This window comes from Cyprinus carpio, chromosome A7 (assembly GCF_018340385.1).
Source record: "Cyprinus carpio isolate SPL01 chromosome A7, ASM1834038v1, whole genome shotgun sequence".
NCBI classification, from domain to species: domain Eukaryota; kingdom Metazoa; phylum Chordata; class Actinopteri; order Cypriniformes; family Cyprinidae; genus Cyprinus; species Cyprinus carpio.
The window spans coordinates 29873987-29897442 of record NC_056578.1 but is presented as its reverse complement, the minus strand read 5'-3'; the positions used below and the strand labels follow the sequence as shown (position 1 = coordinate 29897442).

General features: G+C 36.2%; 1 protein-coding gene across 2 annotated transcripts in view; it reads right to left on the bottom strand.

The window, feature by feature from the left end:
* The window catches only part of LOC109112428 (arf-GAP with Rho-GAP domain, ANK repeat and PH domain-containing protein 2-like), a 76580-nt gene that overhangs the window by 7979 nt on the left and 45145 nt on the right, over positions 1 to 23456 (bottom strand). For both annotated transcript variants that reach the window (XM_042760795.1, XM_042760794.1), the window contains exons 15-29: positions 22574 to 22699; positions 16519 to 16663; positions 15931 to 16033; positions 15158 to 15356; positions 11983 to 12046; positions 10430 to 10593; positions 9983 to 10195; positions 9245 to 9350; positions 7945 to 8092; positions 6567 to 6635; positions 5080 to 5154; positions 4632 to 4749; positions 3993 to 4121; positions 2748 to 2884; positions 1394 to 1476 (exon numbers count right to left, since the gene is read on the bottom strand). In XM_042760795.1, the coding sequence (XP_042616729.1) occupies positions 1394 to 1476; positions 2748 to 2884; positions 3993 to 4121; positions 4632 to 4749; positions 5080 to 5154; positions 6567 to 6635; positions 7945 to 8092; positions 9245 to 9350; positions 9983 to 10195; positions 10430 to 10593; positions 11983 to 12046; positions 15158 to 15356; positions 15931 to 16033; positions 16519 to 16663; positions 22574 to 22699 (1879 nt within the window). The remainder of the gene's footprint in view (positions 1 to 1393; positions 1477 to 2747; positions 2885 to 3992; positions 4122 to 4631; positions 4750 to 5079; positions 5155 to 6566; positions 6636 to 7944; positions 8093 to 9244; positions 9351 to 9982; positions 10196 to 10429; positions 10594 to 11982; positions 12047 to 15157; positions 15357 to 15930; positions 16034 to 16518; positions 16664 to 22573; positions 22700 to 23456) is intronic.

Below are 23456 nucleotides of genomic sequence, written 5' to 3'. Positions count from 1 at the left end.
GTAATGGAAACGTAATGGTCTAATCAGATTCAATGATCTATGCTATGCTAAGCTAAAAGTGCTACCGCCAGACCCAGAGATTGGCTGAATGGATTCGAAAACAGTAAAACTCAGCTGTTTAACTCTAGAGGAGTTGGAAAATGAGCCTATTTTCAAAAATAGTGGAGTGTTCCTTTAATTATTTTGTTTTCTTGTTATAATTCGGTTAAATCATGGCCACAAATTTGTTCCCACAACTTACTAATTTGTGGCCACATATTATTCATTTGTTTTAGTTCAATTGTGTCCATGATGTATTCATTTGTTCCCTTGTTTTAATTTAGCTAAATCATGGCCACACATTTTTTAGGGGAACAAATTCTTAATTAATGACCACATTCTCTTAGGCCTTTTCCCTGCATGTTATGTGCAGGCTCCAAAACTGTGTAAAATGTCATTTCCACCACAGAATGCTATCAAACAAAATACACCATTTGAAATGTGGTGAAAATGACACTGTGGTAGAAATGTTCATGACTGTTTCAGTGATGCATATACTGTATGTCCACTGTTGGGATTTGTTAGTAGACAAAGTAAATATGAGAGTGTGAAAATGTCATTTGAGAGAGTTCATTTTCTAGACCAGGGAAAAGTGCCTATAGTTGAAGAAACACCCTCAAATGAACAACAGCAAAATGCATGTCAATACCTCAAATTAACATTAAAATAAAATAATGTTAAAAACAGATTGAAAGCCATTTAAGGGTAAATGCTATTGCAAGAATCATGCTGTGGATACATTCACAAGGGAAATTGTGAATAAATGATCATTAGCCAAAAAAAAAAAAAACCTTCAGCGCACTCATAAATTACAAAAACTCAACATTACTATAATGAAACAAATCCAGTTAACAATTTTCACAGCAGGAGAGAGAAAAACATACAGTAGTACAGTGTATTTGCTAAATTACATTTAATGAATTTTGTAATTGTGAGATATAAATCTGCTTTCAGATTGACTGTGATAGTCTTCTTTCTAAGGGGACATTTGGCTCTAAACCAAGCAGCTCTGCATGTATGGCATAAGAGATAAAGACTGAACTCGGAGCTCATTTGAACATGAACCTAGAGTTAATGTCAGAACATTTATGAATCCATCTTAATTACACATTTAGGATTATTAATAAGTCTTTCAGTGTGGCCACACTAATTTTGAATAATTTGTTTGTGGGCTCTATGTGCACTGGATTAAAATAAGGATTATAATGAGAGTTTGGGGAAATTGTCACAAAAAGCACCAATTTGTTGATTAACTTGAGGAAGACATGATTAGACAGCACTTTTTCTAAATATGAAATATAAATAATTGCTTTAAATGGTTTTTAGTGGTAGAGCACTAGATTAAGACCATTACCTGCTTGTTGGTTTCAACTTCCTTCGCAGCCCTAGGTAACATTTAACAGACTTTAATGGAGCCTCTCTTTCTGGTTTGGTACTCTGTGGAAACAATAGCACGTTTCAAAATCAACACAGGGATTTTATTAAAAAATTATTCTGTATCTACTCATATTTTACAGTACATACAACCTAGCTCATGCTTAATGCTGCTTTATTATAGGTAATAATGCTATATATCAATTAAAATCCTTTCCGAATAATCAGCACCACCAAAAATGGTTCACATACTGTATGCAGAAAAGTAGTGTGAAAGAAAGAAAAAACTGATTTATTTCCCCCAGGTCATCCACTTGAATCAAAAGGGGAAAAACTGCAATTTCCTGTTTACAGCTGTTGGGAGCCCAAGGGCATTGTGTAAACTAGCATGTGCTGACAACAGTGTGTTGTTGCCTGGAAGGGATGTACTTGGTACGTAATGCACTGCAAAACACGAGCGGCTCAGGCGAACACATCAACGATGGCAAAATGAGATCTAACCGAGAATCCTAACTTACAAAAAAAGCAAGAAACAGAAAACAAAGGCATCAGAATTTCAATTAAATTTCTGCTTCACAGCCAATTCCCACCTTCTTCGCTTGATAATTAGCTGAATATTCTGCAGCAGCCAGAAATTACACTAATTAAGGAAAGAACAGCCTTCATTCAGAGTGCCGTCGCCTCTCTGCCTTCCCTCCATCTCTCTCCCGGTCTCACACACACACACATCCACACTTAGCTCAAATTTCAGTTATTACACATCCTGCACTCTTTAGGAGACTGTGTCTTAGCTCACGGAGCGTGTGTCCCTGAGGAAGAGCAGATCGGCGTGTGCACAGAGTGAATAAAGCAAGTATGAGGAGATATTACAGAGAGAGAACCTAACAGAGTCGTTTAAATCACTGTACTCATTTCAGGGGGTATGAGCAGTCCCACATTACTGTAATTCAAAATGAAAATAGCCATTATGGGTTTATTTGTTTCTTTTTTTTTTTTCTTCCATGCTTATTACAAGCGGGCCCCTGCGATTGGCCCAAAGCAGGTAATTTCACATCCGCTGTGTTTTTTAATTACTATTTCAACTGTAAACGCATGCTAAGAAAACAAAGAGCTAATATGAAATGCCATGCTGGGAAATCAAAATTGGTAAACCGGCGACTGCTGCAGGGCCGCTGGCAAACAGAGATACTGCGCAAAGGTCGATCCCGATGAACAGCAGGGATGGAGATATTTACATATTACCATAGGTAGAGTTACTTAAAGACCTTGCAAGCCATTGATTTGTTAAAAAAGGAGGAGACTTGGAATTAAGAGTGAAAATGTAGGAGACTTACTTTTATATCTTTGTATAACAGCAGTTTTTTATCTTGTAGTACCAGGTAGCGGTCCTGAAACTTGTTCCCCAACAGCAGTTTGGAAGAACCGTCTTTAAATTTGAGTTGCTCTCCTTTAATGAAATCTTTGAGTTTATCTGTCACAAACACAGAACACCACAAAGAAAACATATTGAGTCATACCATTAGCTATTTATGAGATACGAACCATACATATACTGTAGCGCTTCACCAACTTCAAACTGTAGCAAGGTGTCATACATTTTTTAAATGTCTGAAGTTGCATTGAAAAGCAACTGAAATCTCATCTGCAATACTTCTCCAGCTTAACACATTTAAGAGTCTAGCACATACAGATCCTGCCACATCAATAAACCTTTGCATCACAGTGCTGCTTAATATATATTAATATCTTTAGTGAGGCATGCAGAGAAGCTATTACTCAGCGCAGGTACAAAATTATGATTTCTGGCTGCCGTTACTGATGGTTTCAATAGGAAACCAAAAAGAGTGTAAATGCACTTTCTAAAAAAAAAAACCTGCTGTGCTTTTCTGCAACTACTCCATTTATCATCAAGAGTGAAAATTGATCTGAAAATTGGTATGGAGACTCTAAAAAGTTATGAAATTAGGCCAGAATCAGAAAACTTTATGACTGATAGCAACTAGGGATAGGCGATGTATCAGATGATTTATTATTCATTTGCAATGAGTTTTTTGGTCATGAAGTTAATTCAGTTAATGGATTTAAAACTCAAATTTAATGATTTATTAGCGTCATCACCAGAAATTATACACAGGAGATTCCATGTGGGATGTTTCATATGAAAAAATATACATGAGAGAATTGAGACAGATGTGTACAGTTTCAATAACATCTCTTATTCAAACCTCAATAGCAAAAACAGCGTTCTAGTAAAGTCTGGTTCATTTCGGGTAATCAGTTCAAACTGGCATTGGCATTTTAAAGTTTTAGTAAAAATATGTAAACATGTAAAGAAAATAAAAATTATTAAATAAAAAGAATCATTCTTCCTTGTGTTTATTTAGTATACTGAATAATAACAAGGCTGAAAAATATGAGATCTATATATTTTTTTTAAAATATTACTAAGAATAACCACAAGCTAAACTTTGAATGTGGCTCCAATTAAACACTAACTGTAACTGTAATAAAACAATAAGGATGTTTAATCTGTGAATTATAGTTTAGAGTAATCTGCTGGGGTGCATTATTGTTGGTACCTGAGTTGGAATCTGTCATTTTAGAACCAGAATATTTCTTAATGAGCAGAAAGGCCGAACTGGGATCCTCCAGAGAGCTCCAGTCCAATACTTGCTCCAGAATCTTCTCTTTGTAGTGTAAGGGCCGCTCTGAGCACAAAGATAAATGAAATATAGGATAAGTGAAAGCAAATCTCCATCTGACTTGTTTCTCAATTGATAGCGACTACACAGAACAGAAAGCCCAGAAACATACGCTATGCAAATATGATAATACTTATAGCTTCTAGCTATGCAAGCACTATTTCACACTTCACTGTGCTTTAAAATGTGTCAGAACGCAATTCATGTAAGTACGTTCGATGGACTGCATGTTGCAATGTGATGAGCGGACATTTGTGTAAATGTGTATAGTACTGTATGTTTATGGCCAAACATACAAAAGACTGTATATTCTTACATCAGTTCACTCAAAAATAACATAAAGATTACATGATTAAAACAAAACAAACAAAAAACAAAACAATCCTCCTCATCAACCCTCTAATAATTTTGCATACACTTATAAAAAGTGTATAATTCACCCGTAAGTTAAATTTAAATATTGATTTCAATTGTTTTTAGTGTAATTGTAAGATTTAACAGCAGCAGGACCCTTACCCATCTCTCCATTCTCAATGACCTCAAAAGTGGTCCAGAGATCTTGAGCTTTGACCTCCATCCCCTTCATCTCCAGAGTGCTGATGGCAAGCTCGTCTGACCTCATGTTAGGAGAGACCTTATAGAGACAGACATCAGAATCATTCTCTTTTCAGTGTTTTAAATGATCAAGACTTAATTTCCTTGTGCATAAGGATTTATCTACTTTTGCTGGAGGAGAAATGAGAGGAAAATAGAGAAAAAAAGATATCAAAGAAGTGTCAAGAGGAAAAAAAAAACACTGAAGCAACCTCTATTAACTGAGGTTTACCCTGACTACTGATAAAACACAATTACTCTCACAATTAAATCAAACATGCCTTTGATTAACTGCAGTTTGATTTAGTCTGTGGCAGAATACCCTCTAGGTTCACACACACCAAAGTGAGCGAGAGCGAGGGAAACAAACCTTGATTAAACAGCACTTCTCTGGCAGCTTTTTTTCTAAGTAGACTTCAAATATCAGGTCACCAGCAGGAGAGAACTGTGAACACAGGTACACACAGAGAGACAATACTAAACATGCAACTTTAAATAAATACTTAATTCATATAAATATATAGTACTAAAAAGAAAAAAAAGAGAAAGAAAGTTTGAACAACTTTTCTAAGAAACTAAGCACCCAACAATACAGCAGTCTTTGTGGATATGATACAAAAGCAATCAGCAGCCCATTCAGTTCAGACCAGCGTCTGTGTGTGTCTGACTAAATGGCACACAGCTGGAGTCCCACACATCATTTAGCGGCATTACACAACAAAAGCTGCCAAACATCTTAGCTCGTGTAAACCACAGATTAAAGCTCCTCTTCTAAACGAATGAAACTGCTTTGGCAAAATGTATTTAAATGTAGCGTAAATGACACATATGCTACTGTAACTTTCCATAAGAACAGTGTATAAACACTCTTATTCAGATATTCTGTGTCTTATACAATGAAACATGGATATTTTTTACCAGTCAAAAGTCTGGACACAACTATCCGAATACATGTTTCTTACAGACTATCTGATTTAAAGCAGTGGTTATCACCTACTTGAACCTATTTGGGGGTCTCAGCAAACAGGATGACTTAAAATGATTTAATTGCATTAAAAAATAATTGACTTAATAATGTGTTGCACAATGGGCGGTCATTAAGTCAAAAAAGGTTGAGGACCACTAATCTAAAGGCTTATGTTTGAAATGAGTTTTTCCATACATAAATGGGCTAGTGACATAATGGTCATGTCTGTTCAGATTTATGTGTGAGAAATACATAGAAAATGCATTTCAAATGAAAATGACCTACATTCATTTCTTCTGTGGTGACCATGCTTTCAATTCATGAATTTAAAGCGACTTTTGTACTGTATTGTGTTTCAGGGTATGAATGTGAATGTGTTAAAGCATTCAAAAGCTTCAAGTATTTTTCATGGGTCAGTTCCAACATTGTCCTTGCCCCAACTTGAACACATACACAGAAACTTTTTAAACTTTGACAGCAGCAAACAAAGCAGGATTAATTTGTTTTTCAGCTTATCTGAACAAATTGTTCCTTATGGTGCCAGCGAGGTATAAAGCAGGAGACAGAAAGGTTAGGCAGCACAAAGAGCCTGCTGTTTGCTCTAATTTGCTCAAAACAATATCAATACTGAGCAAAGTGATTCGGTGACCTGTGAAAATGTACACACATATATGCCAACACAAGGAGGTTAAAAGCTTAACACACACATTTATGGCCTGTAACATCATGCTTTATAAAAATCTTTCTCTCACACCTGCAAACACACACACACACACACACACACACACACACACACACACACACACACACACACACACACACACACACACACACACACACACACACACACACACACCTATTTAACAGGAAGGTTAAAAGGGGTGACTTACTGTGGTGTCCTTCCACCTGGTGATAAAGCTGTTTTCTTTCTCCATTTGCCTAACCTGCTCTTCATTGACCTGTTTTAATGGACCCGCACAGATAAACAGAGATTAAAGCCCTTGTGCACAGTAAACAGACCTGTTCACATCCCCAACAGCAAAGTCAGGGCATTTAAACCCTTCAAAAAGCATCCCATAAGTAGACCCATTTGAAAAGGCATGTCAGAAAACTTGTTGAAGCCTCTGAATGGTCAATAACATATACAACTGGAATATGAGTCATCAGGTGATTTTGAATATATAATGCTGATAATTGATATCTCATTGTGCCGGCACATTCCCCTATTTTTGCATTTAGATACTAAATGTAAACATACTGGAAAAGAGTTAAGCCTAATGCTAAGCTTATCTTTCAAAGGACTTCTAACACTGTTAAATCTAATCTTAAAAATTAAGATTCAATCACATTATGTTGTGACGCTTAAATGTATTTATAAAATATGAAACGATTGATTTTTATTACACTACCTTAACCTACCTTATTGATATCTGAGATATTATCTTAACAGTTTGACAAAGAAAACTGAGAAGTTGGCTCATTTGTAAACAAAACAAAAATGTAGTGTATGGAGTAATCTTTAAATTTACACCTGCATATCTCGGTGTTATGCTACTACATATTACTTCAGTGAAATTTCCCATAATTTTCTCTAGATTATGGCTGGTAGCAACACTAAACTTCCCGTTTCACACGTTCTCCCTCTCTCCAAAAGTTCAAGCGCATGTATGTGTGAAGCCAGGGGGCCTATGAATGTACGAGCGGGCCGAGGGGGAATTAGCACAGCGCAGCACTGTAAATCCCATTAGAGGCACGCGTCCAAGTGCAACACGAACACCGTCCCCTTCTTCACACACTTACACTAAAGCTGCACATTTTACCGTGTTGAATGGAAATGCTTTTCACTGTTCATAGCACCATGGAGTTTGTCATATACTCCGTAATGTGAACAGCCACAGCTTGCCAGTTTGTTATACTCCTCTTCAAACAACGGGTTCAGCACATACAGGCGTCTATTTTCATGAGCAATAATTAGAATAGACAAGAAGATCGAACCAATGAAGTAGAACCATAACTAAATCAAGGTCTCTCTCTTGTGTGCTAATAAAAAGGTTATGAAGGTATAAATTATTAATTAACACCACACACCTGTGAAATTATAAGAACAATACTGTGAAATGTCTTTTGGCTCTCAATCTGTGAATATGATGCAATGAATATGAGGGGAGTGAATATCGGAGCAGTCTCATGTTTTGCAGGCCCTCGGGACTTGAAGTGACAGAGATCACTAAGGTCTGAATCCTGAGAGAGGACACACGTTTAACTCACAGAGAAGAGCTGGATGTAATTGTTGATGAGGTCTTCCACCACGCGGGTCTCCTGAGCCGTGTGTCCCTTTGTCTGAAACAGGCATGAGGAAAAAACACATGCCAGCCACTCCGTGCTCATCTGGTTGATATGTGAGCACCTCTGGATCCTGTGCAGATGTAATATATGTGCATAAATATATGAATACTGCTGGAAAAAAAGACCTATATAAATCATAGATGAGTAAACATATTTTCCATACAAATAAACACACACGCACACACACACACACATATATACACACACTTCTGAATTCACTGAATAATGCGTGTAATATGTAAGTACTGCTGCATTCTTCACAAAGTAAACATTTTATAACTATGTTATGATTCTTAATTGTAACATTTTGAAAAGTTTGCAGTCTGTAGTTTTTTTTTTTTGTTTTGTTTTTTTAAAAGAGGTCTCTTATGCTCATCAAGTCTGCATTTGTCTGATCACAAATACAGTACTTTGACATTTTTAATTGATTCGCAAATCTGAATTTTTTTAGAAGCCATTCCTCCATTCTTTAGAGCCAGGTGATCCTTCAGGAATCAATATAACATTCTGATTTGCTGCTCAAGAAATGTTATTATTATTGTCAATGTTGAAAACAATTGTGCTGCTTAATATTTTTGTGGAAACAGTGCTACATTTTTAAGGGCTCTTTTATGAATAGAGAGTTCAAAAGAACCATATTTATTTGAAATAGATTTTTTTTTCTTTTATGTAAAAGTTTTTACTGTCTTTAAACTAAAAGTATTGATTATTTCCAAGTTTAAACAAATTCTTCCTGATGCCAGTTTTTTGAGCAGTATTGTATATAGTCAAACAAATACAGCATTTATTGTACTTGGAAAAACATATTTGATCAGAAAAGCTTTTGTTGGCACTGTGTGATTGTTTGCCGAACTTAAAGGTAGTTTTATCAAGAAAGCTATGACAGGAAGAGAGTAGATTTAAATAAAAGTACATATAAGCAACAAAAACAAAAGCAGGCAGGTGCAAATGTTGTGTAGACCTGAAGACAACATAACGATTATTATTGTACATCATGAGGGAAATGTTAGGCTACATTCCAAGCATGCCAAAGGGGCCAATTAAGCCTTCTTCAAACAATAACAGTCATCACAGGAATATTTCGAACAATCTGACATTCCAAGTGAGGGTTTGGAGTGCCCATGTTTACTGTGAACTATTTAACCAGACTTCAGACTAATGTTACTGGCTTAAGAAGATGTTATTATTGCAGAATATTGTTGTTGTAAAAAGGGGAAATTACCTGTACAAATGCTGCAGCAGAGCACCGAGAGTTGATCTGTTGACCTTGGGTAAACTCTGAATGTAGGATGAATATTTTTGCACTCTGACCTTCTCATCCTGTTCATCTGCATTTATGGACAATAAACACTATTTAAAATAGAAATGTACTGTGCATCCATACAGAGTTCTGTTTGCATTTTACACAAATTACAAGATAGAACCTGAAAAAACTCCTAGACGAACCCCTTGAAGGTGCATTCAGTAGTTTAGTGCTGGTTTATACTCACATGAGAAGATTGCACTCTTAATTTTCTATAAAATGTGTTTTAATTATATATGATGTGGATTTTGCCATGTTCAAATGACGAAGAGAATACACATGCTCATTGGCTAATGAAGAGCTAAAAAACTGGAACAATTATTTTGTGCTTTTATTGTGCTTTACCAGGGGGAAAAAATGGGAGAATCAGTACTTCTATAGCTGAAGAAGCAGAAAAGATCTGAAGCCAGAAGACTGACAAAGACCAAAGACAAAAAAATAAATATCATGCTGATCCATGTCAACAGATGGCAGTGCGGGATTTACACTACTGTGGTAATTGAAAAAAGTAAACAAATGCCAATGCAAACACTAGCTAAAGAACTACTGAGTGCACATTTAATAACAGCCAACTGGACTTCAGAGTAGTTTGATCTAAAACTGAACACAAATGAATGTTCATTCAAAGGAACAGATTAAGTGGTTGGCAGCACTAACCAAGGGCAGAGATCCAAAAAGGGTACAGCTCTTTAGCCAAAACAGCATCTTCACTGTGAGACAGGAAGCTCTTGAGTGTGTCTGTGACGTCCTCTAGCCGGTGGTCTTGAGCCCTTAGTTTAACAACCCGAGCGTTCATGGTAAACTCCTTCAGAAGCTGGGCCACACGGCCCGGGTCACCGTTTTTCTGGTAGATTCCCTCATAACACAAACCTGTTAGGAAAGGTCAGTGGTAAGAGCTTTGTGAGATGACTTTATAGTGTCCTTACAATATAATAATAATAATAATAATTTCTACAAAATTTGATAAATACTTTGATGTTAAATACTTCAAAATGAAATATAAATGTTTCAATCTCATAAAAAAAAAATATATATATATATATATATATATATATATATATATATATATATATATATATATATATATATATATTAAAAACTTACCATATTGGGTAACAAAAGAAATGCAGCTATCCACAATGATAGGAACATCATTTTTATTCATTTGCTGGTTGCCCAGAGCCATACCGTCCGTCAGAGCTGCCAACTGGATGGAAGAATGCCACAGTGCAAAGTCCTGCTTGGTTATGCCATGTATGTACACAGTTCTGTATTAAAAAAGGAAAAGCATACACACACACAGACACATTTACAAATGTAATAATAATTCACAAATTACATGCGTTGTGGCATCATGGTGACTGAACACTACAGTTAAAAACCAAAGCAACACCTAATTGATCAAAAATGAGACTGAAATATTGTGAAATATTATTACAATTTATAATAACTGTTTCCTATTTTAATATATTTTAAAATGTAATTTATTCCTGTGATGGTAAAGCTGATTTTTCAGCACCTATTACTCCAGTGCCGTGTCAAATGAACACGATAGTTGTTCACTCAAAAATGACAATTCTGTTGTCATTAACTCACTCTCAAGTTATTTTAAACCTGAATGAACAAAAGTTATTTTGAAGAATGTGGGTAACCAAACAGTTGCCGGTCCCCAGTGACTTCCATAGTATTTTTTCCCTTCTATCAAAGTCAATAGGGACTAGCAACTATTGGTTACCCACATTCTTCAATCTTCTTTTGTGTTCAGCACATGAAAGAAATTAATTTTGTAACAGGTTTTGGACAACATTGTAGCATTTGGACCAATCAGACACACAACTATTTGCTACATTTAACAAATAATATCTAACGCCCCCTCATCTAACCAAAGGTTCTATGGACCCTTCCCCCAAAAGGTTACTATCACCTCAAAATGGACAGAACAGGCCTCTGGTTCCCTAGCAACCAAAGGCACACTATCTGATAACACTAGGTTTACGACGCCCAAAATGTGGCTAAGCCACTCTTAACTCAAGTCTCTCAGAAACAGACACATAATGCACATAAAAAGAGACTCTTCTCTAATTAATTCATAGAAAAACCTTTCTTTGCGGTGTGAAAGTCTCCTGTCACTTTAATACCTGCACGCATGTAATATACAGGAACACATTTGTTTTTCTCTCACTTTAGACATAACCAAATGTGTTTATATGTAAACCTTGTGTGTTTTTGACAGTATTAGCACAAACAGACAAGAAAAATAAGTTAGTCCAGTTATCATGCACTGTTTGATAGACTTCTTAGTGTGCGCGCACTTAAGTGTTACGCGCAAAAGCACATATCAGAGCAGCATGAGAATTAAATGTTTAAGCAAGGCTTTATAGCACATGCAAACATTGTTGTGATATCGCATAGGATTGAATGAATATACAGTTAAAACATAAATCTTTTGTAACATAGTAAACGTTTGTTAACATTACTGTAACTTTAGATCAATTTAATATGTCTGAATACACAAAAAGTGAGTATTAATTTCTTTCTTTCTTACTTTCAATACATAAATAAAATCCTAAACTTTTGAATGATAGTGTACGTTTAATAAAACTTAATATCAGCACAGTCTTTTATGTTGCATTATGGTGTAAGGCAGTGTACTGTACCTCCCGCTCTCGACCATGATTAAGACCTGAATCTTCTCATCACCCTCTATATGAGTGGACACAGCTGAGGAAAAAATATAGGAAAAACTTTGCTGAAGCAGTCCATAACTCTATTACCTTGGCATAATGATAAAAGCACTCTTAGACAAACTAAAATCAAAAGAATTAAATATGTGAAAGAAAACAGCTGGAGTAAGTGCAGCAGAAAGCTGAGTGCTGCTGGTCATTAGTTTCTCGTGCAGTACATGAGAAAACTGCCTCACTGAACCCATCAGACACATGCACAGTTGTACATACACATTCACTGAGTCATTGATTCTTCAACTTATCTTCCTCACATCTGTCATTTTCCCACTCCCTCTTGTCTCTCTCTTTCCCTCAAGTGCCAGACCAATATTGCAAATCATATTCAATGACCGAAACTCTCGATCAATCCTTGTATTATGTTTAATTAATTAATCAAATTCATAGACTCAATCTCTTGTGCATAAATTCTGAGATTAATCCATTTCAGAGTAATAAAAACAAAAACAAAACAAAGCAGGTCAAGTGAGAACAAAATTGCTCAATTATTTTTGAAACTCCATACTCAACTAAAATCAACCGAAACATAGGAACTTCAGAAGTAAAAACAAGCACTTTAATTGTCGCACTTTAGCTATTTTCAAGGTTGGCAAATTTTGTTTACCAATATTATTAAAAAAAGATTTTTTTTTTTTTTAAAAAAAGGAAAGGAGCGCTATCAGGCACACAAGGTTTATAAGAAGCCATTACTGAAAAGAGGCAAACATTCACTATCACAGCTTGATAAAAACAAACACCACTCACTCCATACTTTTAACCTCCCTTAAAAATTAACACCCTTACCTTTTATTAAGGAATTAAAAAGCTGAATTAAACCAAGCAGCCTTGTATAGTGCTGGGGCTAGCGCTGGGATTCCAATAACACCTCTCTTGACTCTCTTTTTCTTGTTTACACATATACAAAAAACTCAAATATGTCTCAAATGTGTCTTTCAAATTTAAGGTTGTGTTTACATTTGTAGTTCATTCTTTTGGTCTGAACCGAAAAAGAAAATGATACATTTAGTCCTGATTTGCTTAGCGTTAATTCACACTACATTCAAGCTATAATTTTAACACTGAATCTAAAGATACAAAACAAAAGGCATAAGGATACAGCCAGATTTGTATTTTTTATTTAATTTATTGTTGGACCCCACTGTACATGAGGCACCTTTTATATCGGAGGACCTGTATGTACTTGCTTGACAGATTTCAGGACCATGGACAGCAAATTCTTTCACTATAACATTACCATACTGTCATTCAGGATGTTTAAAGGAACTATTTTGAGGTGCTTTGAAGCATTTGCTTGCAAAAGACTATGAGAATTTCTTTCAAAAGCCTCTTTGTAGACAAAATATAATGTATGACTTTCAGATGTCATTTCTACACCAAGCTTTTCCATTGCTAAATGGCTGAATTTGACATTGCTCTCCTGTTTACTGCAGGAGCAAGTAAAAGAGTGTGAGCTTGGGCAAGCTGTGAACTGCTGGTCTGCCTGTGTCTGTGTCCTAATCTAATTTCACAGAGTTGCAGCCCTTTGAGGCCCATATGTTCTGTCGCTATAGAGATCTTAAACCACTGGAGACGCTTCGTTAGCGCGCCATGCTACATTTCAAGGCTCCGCAAACTGTTGAGGCATCACCCTCTTAATCCTGCCCCGAGTATGTTGGCTTTCTGGATTTGATCCTTTTTTTGGCCTTGAATGGATTAGGGGGGAAAAAAGAGATTCATTGATTTTTCCCGCCTCATTCTAGCGCAATTGATTGAAAATGTTGCAAATCTGGTCCATGGGTGCCAAGCTCATGTCAACTACATCCCGCCCAAACACGACTGCCATGGGCAACCGTGGTCTCCCTTGGAAACAGGCGAGGAGTGTGACCAGACGAGTCTTTTAGAGACGTGGGAATGGAGTCAAACATTATTTCACTGAATGCCAACGAGGAAATACTAGCAAGACATAGAGAAGGCGGCATAGAAGATTAGGGCTAATATTTCAGATGAGATTTCAAGAAAATGATCATGAGACTCAAGGTGTCTCATACTAATACTGAGACACTTTACTTCAGACATCACTAATGTAATTCATTAAAATAATAGACAATATGGACAATCTTTTTAAACAGATAATATTAAAAATGTTAACTGAGAGCATCTAATGAAAGTGAAACAAATTGCTAGAATTAAAACCGCACATACAAACACAATCAGTGGACAGTTTCAGGATTAGTTCATCCAAAAACGATAAACTTGAATGGCTTTCTGTCTTCTGTAGTACACAAAAAGAGAATAATGTGCTGGATGCAGTTACATATATTAGAGACTATCACTTTCAAGCTCCAAAAAGAATGCAATAACACAATAAATGTATCATAAAATGATATGTTAGTCATTATTTACAGCTAATATTTTTCTCGACTGACCTGTTACAAATCACTGAATCAGTAAACTGAACTTGAGAATCAGATCAGATCGATTTGAGAACAAACAATTGAAACTGGTATTGATTCAAGGTCCGTCTCATCAAAACAGTTTGTTTGTAAGTCAGACTTTGCAAATTCTCTAATGGACTCTCAAGAATGCCGAAAGCAGCAAGAACACATGACAAGATTTTGTAATTGAAATAAAGCTGAAAAAAGCTTATTAATTTCAGTTAGTTTCAGTTAATTTCTCATTTTCATTTAAGATGAAGAACTAAAACTACTAAAACTAAAATGGAAATAAAAATAAATTAAAGGTATATATAAATATAAAAAACCTACAAAACTGACAAAAGCACATATCAAAATGACTAAAAATGAAAGAAAACTGAAAATATAAAAAGCTAATTCAAAATATGAATAAATATTATCATAGTATATAAATAATAATAAAATAGCACTTTTCCTCACACAAAGCTATCAAACTGGTCTAAGTGTAGTTTTTTTTTGCCATTTTAGAGCTCTGCAGCCCCAGTCTCATTTACTTTCATTATATTAAAAAGTATAGGCATGATAATTTTTCAAAAACTAAACCAAAAAAAGAAAGTCATATGGGTTTGGAAAAACATGGATGAACTATTCCTTTAATATCTTTCATTCTACTGGTATGCATGCATATTTGTTCTCACTAAGCTCTTGTAGGCGTTTGAGTTGAAGAACTCCCTCCTCTTCATCTTCATCTGCAGAACAGAAGTAGAGTTCTGAGGCCACCAGAGCAAACCATCCCATTCGCCAATGATAAAGGTCATGACCCTCTTTATAGTGCAGTCGGCCAATAAGCTCACTGTCCTGCCTCAGCAGAGCATCAGCCCTTGCAGGGACAAAACACTGGAACAAAAGAGAAAAACATTAGACAGAGGATCCATGTGAGAGGCAGAGAGAAAACATTTAAAAGTCGGGGGCTTGTGCAGATCACAAATAAGTTTCTAGTGTTGTCTGCCAAACAGAAACTACAGCTAACCCTGGAGTTGCATTAAACCAGCATATACAGATAGCAGTACAAACACAAATACCCTTTGAACATTCCCTAGCTGAGCTCTCAGAGTTACGCAAACATTTCAGCCTAGACACTAGCACCTCCACACTTCACTTAAATGGGAATGCATGCGAGTGTGTGTGTGTGTGTGTGTGTGTGTGTGTGTGTGAGTGAGGGATGAGAGGCATGTGAGACAGAATTGTTTGAAGGAGTAATAGCATACACCCACTCGCACAAGAAAAACACTAACGCACACCGACACAACAGGGACAAAGACACAATAAATGACCTTCAAGAGACGACGCATACAGCACAGTGCAGCAAACACTGCAATTCATATTTAAACACAGAAGCACACATATGCTAAATCCCTGCAACCCTGATAAATCTTTTAAGACTTATTTTATGTGTCTGAGTGCGTATAACCTTGGCGATGGCAAGTGTCCAATCCTGGTGTGCGTCTGAGGTCTCTGCTCCAAACACCAGCACTCTCTGAGAGCGCAGGTACAACTCAAAGGTGAACACTGTCCTGAGGGAGGTGTGGAAACAGTACAATTAACACACACACATACACAAAGTGACTGAAACACACACATGCCCACATGCTCACAGCTGTGAAACAGAAAGGATGGGGATTAATCTCTGTTAGTCTTTTGCTCTTACAGTAAACAGCTGAACGCTGGAGATTAATCCAGAGGGAAAGGTCACTCTCTTAATGGCTTTAACAGCTCTGACTTGTGGCCCACATTTTTGGACAGGGGGATATTTTCGTTACAGCAGCGAGAGCAAAAGAATTTGAGAAAAAGGGGGATTTCAGGCTAATCAGGTTAGAGGTCAGCCAGCATGTCGGTTTCCTCTCATTTTATTGTGTTTGTTAGCGTATGGAAACTCTGAAGTGGGGTCACATCTAAAACGCTTTCCATAACCTCTAACCCACAAAAGGTGGTCAAACGAATAAGTACATTAACAAGAGGCCATGAGAGAAAAAGCCAGGATGGAGCAGGAAATGTGTACCCTGTTTCGGTGATGTTCTCAGTGTTGTTGATGGCCAGGCTCACCACGTCACTAAGGTCAACTCGGCCAATGGGTGTAGCGTTCTTCTCATTGTCATAGTAACTAAGAAATCCACCTTCCAACGTACACCAACAGCGGACCATGTCTGAAACATATAAAAAAAATACAAACATGAGATTAACCAGATTCAATGGCGTATTCTACATAACACTTCATCACGCAGTGGTATATGATGTTGTTGCTCATACTGAGGGATTTAAACAAACTTAAGTGCATAAATTCTGCATTCGGAAATTTGGTATGATTTTAGTTTTTGTATTATTAATCAATAGATGTAGCTATGTTTGTTTAGTTGGTGATAAAAGACAAAAATCCTCCCTTAAGGTGTGGTCACATTTACCGTTGCTTTGTGAAATTTCACAAGCAAAATCCAGTCTTTCAATAGGAATCCATAAGATTTGGAGTTTCACATGAAGGCGGAAAAGTTCTCCATACAGATTTAGTTGGTCACACAAATTCACCTTGTTGACCAACAGAAACCTGCCCGGTTTGAAAGTGACTTCTGTGTGAATGCTGCTTCACACATCACTACAATTTTTACAATGGACCTTTGCCATTGAAATTTTACCAAAATTCTGTAAAAGCAACTGCTCCTTTAGAGTTGCTTTGGAAAAAATTATATGATCAATATTAAGAAAACACCCAGAACAGCCTAGCAACCATACAGCAACACATTACCAACCACCCAGAACACATAGCAATGTGTTACACAATATTCCGACTACATTCTATATGTGTGTGTGTGTGTGTGTGTGTGTGTGTGTGTGTGTGTGTGTGTGTTCATAGAAGGCTCTCTATTTACTCACTGTACTTTAGGATTTGCTTGCTTTAATACAACTGGGCTACTAAAAATGTGGCAACAATGTATAAAAGACAAATAAGATCAGACTAATTTGTTATACTGTATTACTGTTAAGAATTCAGAGCAGATTCACAGCCACTTACATGGTCGATTATCCCACACTTACTAGTACGTTTTGCACCACACAAATTCTTTATCTACAACTATTTTAAAGACATTTAAAAAGGTTTAAAAGGTCCTTAAAGAAATCATCTGTGGTCCATAAAGAGCAACCAGAAGTAGACACAAAGAAAAAAAGTTAAATGATCTACTCAAAAAACAAAACTTAAAAATGCCAAGTGGTTTAACCATACATTATTCAAACGTACTCAATGAATTCAAGTTTATCTAACTTATTATGTTTGTGTTCAAGGAATAAATAATTTATCAGACACTTATATCCCTAGTGTCTTATCTGTACAGTTCACTTACTGTCTCAGTCCTTTCAGTCAGCAGTTTTTTGATTATGAGCCACAAGTATTACCACTACACCACTTTTACATTACACACACAGCCACTTGCTTGGTGCACAGCAGGTTGTGAAAAGTAATGCACATCTCAGGACAAAAATACATTTTACAAGTGCTCTAGTCAACATTGAGAGTGTGTTGAGTTACAAAGCATGAGTAAATCTGACGAGAGCATTTTTTATAAAATCAAAGCAACAAGTAACAGGATCTTCCCAAAGCGCGCGCACACAAAAAAAGACATTTCATTATAAGAAAACACTGATATTTCATTTTGTGAGTCTGAATGCCTTTAAAGAGGTGTTTAAAGATTCAACAAAAATATTACTTCTACCAAAAGCTTTTTAAACCCTGTTTGACGTCACATAAAAGTGCAGTTTAAATATATAAAAGATACACCAAGGCATGTTAACTACAAAAATCCAAGTGATTCTCCCCAGTCTGAGAGGGCTTCCATTCATCATAAATATTTAAATGAGATGTTTCACTCTTTTTCAAACTATTACGTTAGTAAAGCAATGCTAGCTTTGTTCAACAGACTAAAATATTCAGAACACAAGTTATTTTCATATCATAAAACTGTCATTTGTCTTGTGAAAATGCTGATGGGCTCTTTTTCAGCAGAAAGGGTTGTGTGATGTTTCGAGAGGGGAGCTATTAGACAATGGGGGAGCTATTAGTGACATAATGTTTTGTTCCTGACAATGCCCCACCTGATTCATCTACAACACTGGCACTTCATTACTCCAGTTAGCTAGGTTTTGTGAGGGAACAGACTGTTCTGTTGGCAATGTCAAAATGAGAGTATGGAGACACTAATTTATGGGCAAGGAGGGGTTATCCATGTGACACGCAGAGCGATATCCAACTTTTAAAATGATGGTATGAAACAAAATGTTGATCGGTGACATAGTTGGTATTTGGTGACCGTTAGGCAATATCACAACACACTAATGTGGCGTGTATATATACGCATGCACACAAGTCCACAGGCAGCTGGCATTTACTATCCAATGTGGCTGTCTCTCAGTATCGAGTGTGGTGTTATACAATAAATTGCTGGTATTTATTTCCATCACACCTCTTCACCTCATCTGTCTGAACCTCTCCAGCTCAAATGCCACCACAGTAAGTCCACGAAAACCCTCTTGTCCCTCCTTTTCATTTTCTTATTTACAAAGGATATGGATATATAATCTATGAACCGGTGCATCTTACGGAACACGAAGAGGTGTCCTTTTTATCAGTCATTATATCCGGATTTGCACAGCATGTGGGCAATGGGTCTTTGTCTACTTCCAACTTCATCAGTGTCTTTATGTGAACTGAAACCGTTTTAAAAAATTCACATTAACATCTCACTCTAATATCAACTCTAACATTCAAACGTTTGTGAATTGCTTTTATTCCACACTTTTACATTTTTACAAAATATATATGTTTCATATAAATGCTGTTCTTTTGAAATTCTTTTAATCAAAGAAATATATATATATATATATATATATATATATATATATATAGAGAGAGTATGGCTTCCACAAAAATATTTAGCAGTTTTCAAAATTGCTAATAATAATAAATGGTTCTTGAGCACCAAATCAGCATATTAAAATGATTTCTGAAGGATCATGTGACACTGAAGACTGGAGTAATGATGCTGAAAATTCAGCTTTTCCAAAGGAATGAACTGCATTTTAAACTATAACAAAATAGAAAAAGTATGTTAAATGTTAATTATATCTCAGAATATTACTGTTTTACTGTATTTCTGATCAAATAAATGCAGCCTTGTATGAGACTATTTTCAAAAATACTTTAAAAATCTTACCGACCCCAAACGTTTGAACAGTAGCATATATACAGTAGATATACTGTACACATATCTACTATAATTGTCAAATTTCACAATAATTAGACGCTGCGACAAAACAAGTCACTTAACCAACTATATAAAATTAGGTCTATTTCACAGTGCACACACAAGAAAAACAGCAATGTAACTACAACAGCAGGCTTATGCTGCTCTCTACAAAAAGAAAGTGATTTCTGTGCTACTGTTTTGCAAATTTTCGTTAATAACAACTATAAATCACAATGAGGAGTTGTCCATTGAGAATTATTATAAACTTCATGGTCATGAAATGTAATTTACGAGGAGATATGTAACATGAGAATTTACCTCCAGATGGTTATTAATCTACACAGAATGACACGAAACCCCAAACTGGAGCTATAACCTAATAACCTAATTGAATCAGATGGATTCTGTCAGATTTACAGAATAGACAATGCAGTCACTATGAGTGCATGGAGCTCAACAAACATCTTTAAACAACAGATACTGTACACTACTGAGTACTGTAGTTTACTAAAGTAGTTTATATTCCTTTAAATATAGCTATATAACAAAGATTGTTCAGAAAAAAATAGGTCCACAACCATAAACACACAAATGTATGCACATCCACAATCAAAATATCATTCACAATGATAACCATTATTATAGTAATCCATTACTGCTGCAGAATGCTGCTGTGAATGAATTGTATGACCCTTGTTTTTTTAGAATATCAAGGCCAAATAAATGGAAAACGTGCCTTTGCCTTTGTGTTGTTAGATTTGAGGAGAATTTAGAGAGATTAAAGTGTAACAGACAGAAAGAGCAAAAGAAACATGATTGAAAAAAATTATCCAAGCTCTGAATGTCAAGAGAACAGAACTGCTATGAACAGAAACAGAGGAGAGAGATGAACACCGCAAATTGTGAAACTTGAATGCCTGAAACACTGAAGTACTGAAACACTGAAGCAACACTGAAACACTTAAATTCTGATCATGTGTAACATTCAGTGTTAGTGAACAACTTAAAGCAGCGACACTCACTAAACTTAGTTTTCAGTATCATCACAGTACCTCAGTGTGGCAGAAAAATATGGCTCAGCTTATATCATAAACCCAAATCATTGGATAGTTATCAATGTAAAAAATATATCGCCCCTTAAGCATATTCAGTGTGGTTGGCTACTTTTTTGATAGTAGCGTGTGGTGTTTGCTGCTTGTAGCTTAAAAAATGTTACTACAACTTAAAAGTGAAGTCAGTGCACTAACCGGACAGCCTCAAATCCAGCAGACTGTGCTTTTATTAAAATCCCCAGGACGAAACCATAAATTATTGACAATGTTTAATATAGAACATTTTAGACGTTTAGTGTTTAAGGTAGCCTCAATGGAAGTGCTTTGAAAAAATATATTTTAGGAATAGCTCAAGCAACATTTTCCTGTTGATTAAATAAGTTTAAATGCACTGTTAGTAGTACCTCTGGATATTTTAGAAGGACTCTACTATTACAGCACCCTTAACCCTCTGGGGCCAACTAATGCAAATATGCGTTTTGAGGCATCTTTCCTGATAACACCTAAAAGAACTTAAATTACACGTTCAGTTTTGATCGTACAGATAAGAGCAATACATCAATAGATTCTGTAAAGGGTCTAATTTTATTTGTATACACACATAATAACAACAAAACTTTGTGCATTTATAAAATAAAGAAAACAAACAGAGTGCGCTGTCCGCAGCCTGAGAGAGATATCCATAGAAAGCTTGACATGTCTACTTTTAACCCTCTGGAGTCGATTAACGCGTATACGCGTTTTGGGGTACTTTTTAAAAGTGTACTTACTATGTTATAAAACATAGACATGAAAGTGTACTCTCTTAAATTCACTTAAGTGACCCTTTATTTCATAAGTATCATAGTATCAGTAAGTAAGTAGAGCTTCTTTTTCTTCTTAAAATTCTTTCAAGATTTGAAGAACGGTACATTACACATGCACATTCAATGCAATTAAACGCACTTCTTTTTTTCACAAAGAGATGCATTTTTTCTATACGTCTAATGCTACCGTGGTTTTTCTCAAAAATGCTGCAAAGTTTTATCACAACATTGATGGCAGTTCAGGAAAGTTGTCAGATTCTCATCCACTTATTCTTTTTGTGCAAAGAATAATGAGGCATCTGTTTATTATCGTAACAAACATTCTTTAAACTTTCAAACAGTCACAATATTTACTTTTAAGATACTTAGAACTGCATTAAACCATTTTCAACTATCAGAGCCTTATTCTAAAACACAGCTTGCTTATTTGCTCTTAAACACACGCACACACGGTTTGGTATCGGGGAAAACTGGCAGAGGACCAATGTGGGCTACCACAGCTTGAGACAGATGTCCCTAGGGATACAAGATAGAGACGAGCTGAAAAAAAGAAGAAGAAAAAAAGAGCTCCAACAGTGGAACATGTGCACCAGATGCGTGTGCTACTCCACCAAGAGTCCAGCTTAATGTAGGGCCCTTTCTCTAGAGACAACTTCTGTCTAACCACCAACGGTCCTCTCCAGATGCTTGGAAGAGAACAGCGTGAGCACAATGGGTGCCAGAGAGACGATTGGAAAACATACTTGAAAGAATAACATCTTTGGGGGGATTTAGTGTAAGAAGGATGGGATACTCAAATGTAAGCAGGGCACAATAATATTGCACAAATACTGCACAACCATTTCCAGTCATGGGTGAGGATAAACAGGAAGCGCAGATGAATATTCATAGGTAATTATTTGGATGAATGGATAACTGAGGAGGTGGGTGTTTAGATGGATGAATGCAAGGACAGACGGACTCACCGAGTCTTCCTTTCCGGTCCAGAGTGGCCTTGCTGGCATTTACAGAGCAAAAGAGAAATCCATCCATAAAAGAAGGAACATCAGCTGAAAAACTGCTGTCACATACTGCTTCCAGCTTTGGAAAATCTATAGAAAGAGAGAAAAGAGGGGAGGAAACTGATTATGAATAATCCTATAATGAGTCGAGGACGAGAGATGTTGTTTATATGGGGATCAGTCGCGAACGCAGCTCACTATTCCTGCTGCTTTCAAGTGAAATTCAACGTTTTTAAAAACTGTTTACCTCAGAAGCTTCTTGATAACCAGTCAGTCTTCATGCAAGGTGTCAATTAGCTTGTAACAGCTAAATTTCATCCATTTCTCATTTTCCAAGGTTATTTGTTTAGAAGGCTTGTAAAACTTCCATCCAAACATAGAAGCTCAAGGTTAGAAGATTTGACTCTGCTCAACTCGTTCCACTCTACCTCTTCATCTGCTCTCTCTATTAGCCTCCTTTACTTTAACTCCTTTTTCTGCCTACTACCTTATCACATTCTGATTAAATTAGCCACTATGCTCAGGTTCAATTTTCTTCACAAAGGCCGCCAGTACCAATGAGATTTTATCACACACTTCCAGTTGCCAGCATGGAATAAGTTCAAATAACTTTAATTGAAAAGCCTTTTAATTGAGGGATCTTTCCATCCATCCATCTCTTCCCTACAGCTACAGATACTTCTAAAAGGATTAGAAATGATAATGAGATGGAGGACGAAGGGAAGTCCAATTTGGCGATTTCTGCACATGTGCCCCGCAAACATACAAATTGAGAACCTGCATAAGTAATATATTTAAATTTATGCATATGTGAATTTTTCCATTAGACTGTAATAATCCAAAAGAA